Source organism: Quercus robur, chromosome 2, assembly GCF_932294415.1.
Source record: "Quercus robur chromosome 2, dhQueRobu3.1, whole genome shotgun sequence".
Taxonomy (NCBI): domain Eukaryota; kingdom Viridiplantae; phylum Streptophyta; class Magnoliopsida; order Fagales; family Fagaceae; genus Quercus; species Quercus robur.
The window spans coordinates 17,719,396-17,731,319 of NC_065535.1; the positions used below are offsets into that span (position 1 = coordinate 17,719,396).

Genomic DNA, 11,924 nt, shown 5'->3' on the forward strand with positions numbered 1-11,924 from the left:
CTGATTGTTTAGTGGATCGATTACCGCTTGGAGGGCGGCGGAGAGGTTTTTCGCCGAGTTCTTCGGTTTTCTCTTCGATAACACATCGACGTGTTATCTTGTGTTTGCATCTCTCTTTCCTACTTTTTTACATTTCATTTTCCTGCTGTATTGTCTTGATTATAGATTAGAGTAGCTTGTTTGTTTATCCACTCGCATTTACACTATTCCGCACTTAGTATTAAGTTAGTGTAAAATCTATCAAGACTTAACTTTAATTTGAGGGTCTAAACAGTTCTTGTGTTTTTAACACATTTTCGAGCTTTCAAATACCACCATCAAATTGGAAGAAACATGCTCTTCCTAATTTCTAGCCCTTACACTGTTAACATTGTTTGCCATTTTCCATAGAATTCAGCCATGCCATGATGCCATTGTTAAGAGTGTGAGTGATACAAAAAAGAAGTATATAAACTCAGTAGTCACCAAGTGGAAACACAACTTGCCAAGTTGTTCTCTTTCTCTATCATGAAGTATTCCCACCATAATTAAATAATGGAACGTGTTTCTGTGCTAAGTGGGTTTGTTCTCTCCCTTTCTTGTGACACTCAAGCTTTTCTCCTGTGAGTGTTTTCTTTTTGTTTTTTTAACTTTCATATTCAATTCTCTTTCCTTTCCAGTCTTTCTGGCACTGCTCTTTGCATTAATGTATCTTCTCTTCTTTTTAGAAAGGGTGGTAGTTTGGTTTGCTGCACTGCTCTGCCAATGATCCCTTTCTAACGTTCTCTCTTCAAATTTGAGGTCAGTACCTATTCCTTGTGAACTTTTGCAGCCGCCTGAATTTTCACTTTTTCTTGCGCTAAGCATTGATGGACAAGTCATATGTTTAAGTTTGCCACCACTTTTTTCCTGCTGCTTAGTAAGATAGATTTGTGTTTTTTGTTTCTTCGTGTACCTGTTGCTTTCGGGTTTAAAGTAGTGCAAACAGACCACTAGATTATCTACTTTTACCTTTGTTCCTGTATATCAGAACTGGAATGGATAATTCTTTTTCTTCTTCAAGTCTTCCTGTTTATGCTTTACTTGCCTTGGACAAGGATGCTAAGTTGACATTCTTTCTATCTTAATTTAAATGGCTTATAATGCAGATGTGGGTTATATTCAGCATGTTTTGGTAGTTAATTTGTTTGAGTAATACCCTTATTCATTTTCATTCAGCATGCCTATTCTGTTTCATGTATGAGGGTCAGGGGTGAGGTTCATCATTTTTAGTATTACCAAGAGTCTGGTTTTGTGAGGTTCATCATTTTTAGTATCACCATGAATCTGGTTTTGTGTGTGTCAATTTTTATTGTGTGTATCAGAGCACTCTCAGAAGGGGCTTTAAGACCTGATATTGTGCAAGTTGGAGCTGTTTTCACGTTTAACACTATTAATGGGAAGGTAGCAAGGATTGCCATGAAGGCTGCTGAGGATGATGTAAATTCTGATCCAAATATTCTTGGTGGAAGTAAATTGTCTATACTTATACATGATTCCAACTTCAATGAATTTCTTGGCATCATTGGGGGTAAACTTTTCTCTCTTATTTTTTCGTGAATTCTTTCTTGCATGTTCTTTCTTTTAACTAGAAGTTTTGGTTGGATAATAATATTCATAATTCATAGTTCTTCATTGATCACAGCATTGAAGTTCCTGGAGACTGATACAGTAGCTATAATTGGTCCACAAACCGCTGTAATGGCCCATGTACTCTCACATCTTGCAAATGAATTCCATGTTCCATTGTTGTCATTTACAGCACTAGATCCCACCCTATCTCCTCTGCAATTCCCTTACTTTGTTCAAACAGCACCCAATGATCAATTCCAGATGACTGCAATCGCAGATATGATTAGTCATTTTGGTTGGGCAGTGGTTGTTGCAGTTTTTAGTGACGATGATCAAAGCCGAAATGGTATTACTGCTTTAGCCGATCAACTTGCAGAAAGACACTGCAAAATTTCTTATAAGGCAGTACTTCCTCCTGACCCTACTGCAAAGCCAAGTGAGGTTAAGGATCAACTAGAAAGGATTCAAATGATGGAAGCTCGAGTAATTGTTGTACATACCTTTAACAGGACAGGTCTTTTGGTTTTTGATGAGGCTCAGAAACTTGGGATGATGGAGAGTGGCTATGTTTGGATAGCTACCACTTGGCTATCTACTGTCTTAGATTCTGCTCCATCTTCAAAAACTGCAAACTCTACCATAGGAGTTCTGACTCTTCGTCCACACACACCTGATTCAGAAAGAAAAAGGGCTTTTATGGCAAGGTGGAACAAGCTGAGTAATGGCTCTATTGGGCTGAACCCTTATGGTCTATATGCCTATGATACTGTATGGATGATTGCTCAAGCAGTAAATTTGTTTCTTGATCAGGGAGGTAACATTTCATTCTCCAACAATACACGCCTAAGTCGTATGAAGGGAGGAGCTCTGAATCTTGGTGCATTGAGCATTTTTGATGGGGGGAATCAATTGCTTAACAACATATTGCAGACCAATATGACAGGTTTGACAGGACCTATTCGATTTTATCCAGACAGATCCCCTTTACATCCTTCATATGATATCCTTAATGTATATGAAACTGGTTATAGGCAGATTGGTTATTGGTCTAATTATTCTGGCCTATCTGTTGTGACCCCGGAGACACTTTATACCAAACCACCAAACCGTTCAAGTTCAAGCCAGATTTTAGACACTGTGATTTGGCCTGGTGGAACAACAAAGAAGCCTCGTGGCTGGGTTTTTCCAGAAAATGGAAGGCAATTGCGAGTTGGAGTTCCAAACCGAGTCAGTTACCAGGAGCTAGTCTCACGAGTGAATGGTACTGATAAAGTCCAAGGATATTGCATAGATGTGTTCCTTGCTGCCATAAACTTGCTACCTTATGCAGTTCCATATAGGTTCATTCCATTTGGAGATGGTCATAAGAATCCAAGCTACTACAAGCTTGTAAATATGGTCTCATTAAATGTAAGTATAATTTAATAAATAAAAAGAAACTTTAATTTTTTACAAACAAAAAATTGAAAATATTGCTCCAACTGATGCTGTGACTTTGTTTTATAGGTTTTTGATGCTGCTGTAGGTGATATTGCAATTGTCACAAACAGAACAAAGCTTGTGGATTTCACTCAGCCATATATAGAGTCAGGATTAGTTGTTGTAGCTCCTGTCAGGAAGTTAAATCCAAGTGCTTGGGAATTCTTGCAACCATTTACTCCATTGATGTGGGCTGTCATAGCAGCTTTTTTTCTTACTGTTGGCGTCGTTGTTTGGATTCTTGAACATAGAATAAATGATGAATTCCAGGGGCCTCTTAGGAAACAAATAGTCACAATTTTATGGTAAGTAATTGATATGTTGAACATATAAGCTATAGATTTTTGTGTACATACTACTACATATATTAACATGTGACTTTCAAAATTGGGGGTAAAGCTGCAGTCTACTGACCACCTTTCCCAGATTTCTAGAAGCAAGAACTTTGTATACTGGTTACCACCTTTAACATGTGAATTTCATGTTTTTATGAGACACTCAAAGCATACAATACCATTGTGATTTTAGTGTACTTGGGGTGTTAAACATATTAGCCATAGATTTTAGTGTGTGTCACAGTGTGCACCTGGTATGTTAACATTTTAGCCATGTATTGACATGTAACCTTCAAAATTGATGATAAAGCTGCTTACCAACTATCTCTCTCAAACTCCTAGGAGTGTGGGAGCTTTCTACATGGGAGTACCATGTTTTAAATTAACATTTGACTCTCATGTTTTTATGTATATTTTTATCAGATAATCAGACATAACATTGTGATTCAACTCAACAACAATGTAGCTAAATATTGATCCTTTTTAAGTTCGATCTTACAATTCATCTAGTTAAAAATCAAGTAAATTTTTTGTATAATTTTCTGTTTGACTTTTAACTTTCCCACTGTTCTTTCTGTAACTGCTCATCTAACTTTATTTACTTTATCTGCAGGTTTAGCTTGTCTACTATGTTTTTTGCACATAGTAAGTCTTTCCATTTTGACAGTCTACATTGTATTTTTCCTGGATTACAACAGTACCTTAACCAATGGTGTCAACTCTAAAATTCTTCAAATTTTCAGGAGAAAATACAATGAGCACACTTGGTCGCATTGTGCTTCTCATATGGCTTTTTGTAGTCCTTGTAATCAACTCGAGCTATATTGCAAGCCTGACATCTATGCTCACAGTGCAACAGCTTTCCTCCCCCATCACAGGCATTGATACCTTGGTGACTAGCAATAAACCTATAGGATTCCAAGTAGGATCTTTTGCTGAAAACTATTTGACTGAGGAACTTAACATCCCAAAATCTAGACTTGTTGCTCTTGGCTCACCAGAAGAATATGCTGTTGCACTTGAGAGAGGAACTGTTGCTGCTGTGGTTGATGAACGGCTATATATAGAGCTCTTCTTGTCAGACAACTGCAAGTTCTCAATTAGAGGTCAAGAGTTCACCAAAAGCGGGTGGGGATTTGTGAGTAGCTCTCATCATGTAGTTAGTTAATTTACTTTCATTTCTACACCTGTTAATCAAGTTGGTTTTTTTTTTTTTTCAAAATTACTTGGCCTTGAATATAAACCTATGTGAAAACTGAAAACTCCAGCTGGATTCTGAATGCTTGCATCTTGATTTTGCAAAGTCAGTTTTCACATAAGTGAATTGCAAAGCAAACATTATATTAACAAATAATAGTAAAAAAAAAAAAAAAAAAAAAAAAAAAAAAAAAAACACTAGCCTAAAGACTCTTTTTTTCTTTTTTCTTTTTTTTTTTTTAATTTTTTTTTAAAATTTAAGTTGTAATCATAGGTCTACAAGTAAGCATAGTTTTAGTATAAAATGTGTGTCCTAATTTTATTAAAAAAATTCTATAAAAAAAATTATGGAATTTGATTTTTTCAATTTTACTTTTTAACCTTTTTGTTTAGCTTTTGAGAATATGGTCTTTATTTAGCTGTGTTGTGTGGGGCTGTTAGTGGAAAAGATTTTGATAAACAATTTTAAATTTCTTAAATTTATATTTATATCCTTAATTTTTTATTATGAAATTACTTTTAATCAAATAATAAGATTATTTAAAAAAAATTGACACTAAAAAGTTATATTCCAATTAAATATATAAACCATATTGTGCCATGATGTTCGAACTATATATATATATATATATAATCTTGTGTAAAATTAGTAGTGGTCATAGTTATTAAATTCAGACTAGACGTTGACCCAGTCTATGAGTTGTGTTACTGATTCAACCAATGGGTCATCTGTCAAATTGCAGGGTTAAATAACAAAATTTTAAAAATTAAATATATATAAAATTAAATTTGAGAAATCATAACCTGAATATGTAAATTAAAAAAAAAAAAAGGCATATGCCTAAATTAAACTTGCCATTATAATTCAAAATCAATGTTTCATAAGCAATAGCATTAGAAATTCTATAAAATTCACAAGGAAAATAAACAAATGTCATAAGATTCCAACAAAGTCTTTGCTAAAGAAAATCTTGTTACATGTCTAAAAATTATGTATATTAAATAAATAAAAAGGAAAATCTCAAACTCTAATACGTATTTCTTTCAGTCTCTCACACACTCACACTGTACAAAAAAAAAAAAAAAAAAAAAAAAAAAAACACTAAACAAAAGAAGATAGTTGGTGGCATAGAGTTATATGGTCATACTTACATGCTAATTGTTGGCCAAGCACATCTATTCAGACTTCAAAGCATAAAAAAATGTATGCACTGTAGCAGCTCGTAGAAGTAGGTTTTGAGAATTGTGAAAACTGAAAAGTGAAATAATGTTTTTATTTTTTTTAGGTTTTCTCTTGTTTAAATTACCATATTATCACATATTTAAAAAATAAAAGAGTCAATAAAGTAGATCTATTAATGTAATTTTCACAATTCACAAACTCGACCGAGTTAATAAAACCCAACCAGGTCACACAAGTTACTTAAAACTCACCGGGTTGCATCGGTTTTGATCGGGTCACATACTTTTCCGATCCAATTGATTACCCAGCCTGGTCAATGTGCCGGATCACTAGTTCGGCTCAGCCGGGTTTAACAACACCAATAGTGGTGGAGCCAACAATTTACTTTTAGGGGAAATTTTAAAATGAAGAAGAAAATTGTATACCTCCTCCTTGTGCCATGTGTACAATAAAAGAGATCTTATTACAATAAAAAAATACAAATACCTCAAACTTACTAAGCTAAATTTACCCTAAATGAAAGTCGTCTATTACCAAAGTTCCAGCTAAAAGTTTACTATTTTGAAAGATGTTAGGGGTATGTTTGGGATTCGCTTATTTTGCTGAAATTGAAAACGTTTTGCTAAAAGCATTATAGATAAAGGTAAATGTTAGTTGAAATAGTATAGTGGAACCCATAAATAGTACAAAAAAGTGTAGTGAAACCCATAAATAGTAACAAAAATAAGCTGAATAGTAAAATAAGTTGGCAAAAAATAAGTTAGCTAAACAGACACTAAGGGTGCATCTGTGTAAGGCTTATTGCATTTGCGTTTTCTTAAGTTGTGTTTTTTGGCTGTCCATGGCACTATTCATGGACTAGCCAGGTGCAAATTGCGGGTGAACAGTAAATTTGAGTAATAAAAAATATTTTGCTACAGTATTTTCAGTAATAAGTTTTTAATTTTCAGCAAAATAAGCAGTATCCAAATGCATACTAAATTTCATCATTATTTTATTCATCAGCCATAATTTTTAGTTTTGATTTTTTTTTTTAAATGATCTTGAAAGGCTTCTACATGTAACTTAAGGTAATTTTTATTATTTAAATTCACTGATATTCTTTTCTATATTTACATATGAAGTTTAATTAATCTGTACATCACATGATAGTACTGTAAGTGTTAATAAAATTAGTAAAACATAAAATCAAGAAACAAAACAAAATAAAGTAATAATAATTTTTTTTGCCATCCCTACCCTTGACACCCCCCTCCGTCTTCTATTGCCTAAGATCCAATAGAAAATATGACCTTTTGGTTTGTGTGTAATAATAAAAATAAACTGAATAGTAAAATAAATTGGTTTATTAATTTAGAGGCAAACACACACTTCCTCACGTTGTTCGGGTAGAAACATTCCAAACAGAGCACAGAAACCCATTTTTTTTGTCCAACGAACTCTATCTTTGCTTTAGGTTTTTTCTGACACGTTGAAGCCATAATTAAACTGATCATATTTGTCCTGATGTCCATGGAAATTTTCTCGGTATTCCTGTCTTCATTATTTTTGACAGTCATCAAATACTTTTATTACATTTTTTTAGGTCAATTGCTTTTGATTCTATATATTTATGTTGTTGTTTTAAGGCATTGCCAAGGGACTCTCCTTTAGCCACTGACATGTCTACTGCCATACTTGCTCTATCTGAGAATGGTGAGCTTCAGAATATCCATGACAAGTGGCTATCGAGAAAAGCTTGTGGTTCCCAAGTCACTGGGCTTGCACCAGATCAGCTTCGATTACAAAGCTTCCGGGGACTATTTCTCATCTGTGGGATTGCATGCTTTCTTGCTCTCCTACTATACTTTTGCTTGATGATACGCCAGTTTAGGCAGCGTTTTCCTGAAGAACCTAATGCTTCTATGAATGGCAGTTCACGTTTTACACGCCTCCAGACATTCTTGTCATTTGCAGATAAGAAAGAAGATGTAAGAAAGAGAATGTCAAAAAGAAAACGTAGGGATATGTTATCAAATGATAATGGCAAGAGGATCTTTAATCTTTAAGCAATCACTTGTTACCATGGTTGTTGTGAAATTCGCATATATAGCTCTGCGTGTAAAGATGTTTAGCTTTCAACTAATTGATGGTCACACGACTCACACAAAACCATTCGGATATATATATGATATTATTTGATTCTTTGTAATAATTCAGGAGATATCACATCCAAGAAAAAATTATATATAACATAGAGACCGTTCCTGTAACATATATCTATTTTTATGTATATATTAAAAAGTCAAATCTTAGAGAAAATTCAATTAAATTTTAATTGGATTCTCAATTTTACGTTACCTGTTTCATTTAATTTTTAATTTTTTGTATCAAGTGAATTATTGAGTGTAAAAATCGAAAGTCTAAATTCAGTTAGATTCTAAATTAAATTTCAATTGCAGTTCAATTTTGCGCCACTTGTCCATTTAATTTTTTAATTTTTGTGACAAGTGAATTATTGAGTGCAAAAATAAAAAAGTTTAAATCTAATTAAATTCTAAATTTTATATATATATATATATATATATATATGTATATAACCAATTCAAGAAAAGACCGTAACTCAGTCACTTTGCTTGGAGGAGGCCAATCAAGGATGGCATGCACTTTCCTCTCCTCCATCTTCACAAGACATTTACTGACCATATGCCTTAAAAACATAATCTCTTTTTGGGCAAATCAAACTTTTCCTTTTTAACATACAATTAATGTTCTCTCAATCTAGACAGCACCTTCTTAAGGTGTTCCAAGTGATCCTCTAAGGACTCACTATATATCACAATGTCATTTAAGTAAACCACTACAAACTAGTCTACATACTCGTATAATACATCATTTATCAAATTGCAGAATGTAGTAGGGGCATTTGCTAAACCAAAAGGCATAACTAAAAATTCATAGGAATCCTACCGAGTTACACAAGTCGTCTTTGGTTCATCTCCTTCAACAATACCCATTTGCCAATAGCTTGACCTTAGGTCTAGTTTGGTGACGTAAGTGGCTTTGCACAATCTGTCAAAAGAATCGGATATTTGTTCCTCATTGTTACTTTGGTCAAAGCTCTATAGTCTAGACGCATATACAACAAACCATTTTACTTCTTTAATCTATATGGGCTTCCTAGATCCGTACGTTGTAAAAACATTCCTAATATAATATGCTTTTGGTTTTAACATAGTATCTGAGGCTCATAGAAAATTTCTTTTCTTTCTTTTTAGGGTCATTCCTCAATAACATTACTTTTCAACGATGTAACGGCGTTTCCATTGTCGTCATTTCAAAATCTGCCTTATCAAATCTAGACCATCCCTTCATTGATTTGAATTAATAAACAATCAATTCGAAACATTGAATAATGAGCAACACAACACTTCAAAATCATAAGTAGATCTACATCCATTATGTCGCGGGTCACATTAACCCTAACACATTAAGCTATCAAGTCATCAAAGTGTCACATCAGCGTCCTAGATGGAATTAGCGCCATGCTAGCCAACCACGTCAACTACCATATTATATGAGTGCCATGTCACCAAATACCACAACAATATCCAAGGTTGAATCAGCTGCCCACATTGACCATTGATCACATTGACTTTGAAGTTTGAACAAGTCTTTTTTTCCCCTCAACCTGGGCGCTTTTCCATTGGATTTTTCGTGTATTCCAGATTTACAAATAGTTTTCTAAGAGCCCCAAATAGGAGAAATTATTAGGTGTACTGAGAGAACTGTTAAAGTAGTCATTCTAACTAATAAAATAATGTCATATATGTCAATGTGTGAATCAGATTCCTAATCAGCATAAGAATTAAAAATAAAAAAACCACTAGGTGATGTCACATTTATATAAATAATAATGTTTTATTTGATAGAAGGATCAAGAGAGGACTATTTCAACAATCCTCTCGGTAAACCTAATAATTTGTCCAAATAACCCAACTTAGAGATGCTCTATTGCAATTTATTACACTCCCTCGAATTTCAGTGCCTAGCACTAGCATATTTGGGATACCCTCCTCTAGCTATCATGGATATTTTTGGTACTATATTTTGTTCATCATTAATTTTTGCAAAAGATATTACAGTATTTTATTTAGGATGAATAACATTCCTATCATACATTTTCAACCCGAAGGCCTTAGGAATCACAATTATTGTTATTATTATTTTAAATTGGATAGTGGATTGACCAATTTCATGAATCGAATGTCAAATTATTATTACGTTTTTTTGACAAATGAGGGTATCTAAACCTCTTCAAGTGTTTGACTAATTCTTTGAGTATGTGTAGTTCCTTCGTCCCATACACACCGAATTATTACAAAGAGGAATCTCATAGGAGTGGCCCCAGGATACTAGCAAGAGGTTTCGAATTCAGGATATCATGAGGCCTTAATTAAGGATCTCATGGATATCTAACTAATTTTTCAAGAGGTTTTGGAAAATTCCTCATGTTCACCCATTGACCTTCTTTTTGCCATTACTTATTATAATTATTGGCCCAAAAAAAAATTCCAATTATTAGTGTCTCATTAATTACTTTTATTAATATTCTATTAGGTATACCTCTCTTCATGACAATGATTATTTATTAATGTGTCTGGTTAATGGGTGCTCTTAGAGCATTTGTCAATTGACAATTTTATGAAAGTTTTTATACATTTTTTATGGAAAGGACATAGTTTGGTTACTACAACTCTAATATATTATTATTGGATGTAAATTTTAAACAAGTAACAATTAGATTACATTTTCTTTTTTATCTTCCATACTTGCAAAATTTTCAAAGTGTCAAAGATCAATAGCTATTTCATCAATTAAATTATGTTTAAATTTTAAGTTTTTGTAGTACAATAATATGCATAAAAAATTAGTTTATGGATCAAATAATATAGCATCCAATTGGCATGAAATTTAAAATTTGTGTTAAGATCATAAAGAAGATGTAATCTAATTATGTTAATTTTTTAGTAGGAGTTGTAACTTGTAGCCAAACGTTTTTCTTATGAGAAATATAAAAAACTGTAAAAAAAAAAAAAAAAAAAATCAATTTCCTTTTTCTTTTCTCATAAAATGTTTCTAAAAATGTTTCCTAAACTAATGGCCTTTGAGCATCCATTAACTTTTCCCTTCATTAATTAATTACTTCTTAATTAGTTATTTCATTGGTCATTGTACTTGCTAGTTATTAATTTAATAAAGAAGGTATACTTTTTTAATATAGAGAGAAATATACCTATCTATACAATATTAATAAAAAAATGTAAATACTATAATTTAATTATTTATTAATTTGATTACTATAGCTATATAAGTATAAACTAATTTTATTTTTACTTCAAAATAAATAGGTTCTACATCTTTCTTTTTTTCTCTTCTCCCTTCTCCCACCTCTCGATCCTCCCTTAACAACAAGTAAGGAGAGAGGATTCGAACCCAAATTCACTTCATGGGAAGACCAAACAATACCATTGTGCCAATAGACTCTTGGAAAATGTTACATTTTTTTTTTTTTTTTGAATTTAGCAGACTATTTAGTAATTTTAGTTTAACTAAATGGAATGAAAATTCAAATTATGATTTCATAGACGCACTTTTTAAAGGCAACCTTACATGAGAAATTTACATTCGTCCTCCTGATCCTGGTTGTAAGTACCCAACCCACACCACCTTTCATCTTCACAAAAAGCTCTTTAGGCGTCAAGCTTGGTTTGCTAAACTCAATATTGCTACAGTTTCATGGTTGGGCATTACTTTCTCTTCTAATTCTTATGACTCTATCCTCTTCATCCATGATATAGATAAGGGCATTACTTTTTTTTTTTTGGTTATATGTTGATGACATGGTTATCATTGGCTAAGATCTCGTCTGGATTGAGGAACTCAAACGATCATTTAGCCACCATTCAAAATGAATGATCAATAATATTTTAGTTTCTTTTTTGGTTTCAAGATCACATCTTCTAATGATGACTACCATCTCTCTCAAGCTATTGATCATTTTATTGCTAATAATAGATCATGACATGTAATTGAGAATTTATCATTTAGTATCAAACAACCAAATAAAAAAAAAAATAGTTTCCACATAAAGGATATCA

At 32.8% G+C, this 11,924-nt stretch overlaps 1 protein-coding gene across 2 annotated transcripts; it reads left to right on the forward strand.

Moving 5' to 3' along the window:
• The first annotated feature begins 320 nt into the window (after nt 1-320).
• LOC126712724 (glutamate receptor 3.2-like) lies at nt 321-7,978 on the forward strand. Of its 2 annotated transcripts, XM_050412172.1 has the most exons (8): nt 321-602; nt 708-780; nt 1,344-1,549; nt 1,664-3,000; nt 3,097-3,374; nt 4,018-4,049; nt 4,148-4,542; nt 7,413-7,978. In XM_050412172.1, the coding sequence occupies exons 3-8, from the start codon at nt 1,438-1,440 to the stop codon at nt 7,830-7,832; spliced, it is 2,574 nt and encodes an 857-aa protein (XP_050268129.1). In that variant the 5' UTR covers nt 321-602; nt 708-780; nt 1,344-1,437; the 3' UTR covers nt 7,833-7,978. The 2 variants fall into 2 exon arrangements, with proteins under 2 accessions (XP_050268129.1, XP_050268128.1); XM_050412171.1 differs by lacking the exons at nt 321-602; nt 708-780 and having other exon boundaries at nt 811-1,549.
• The last annotated feature ends 3,946 nt before the right edge of the window (nt 7,979-11,924 follow it).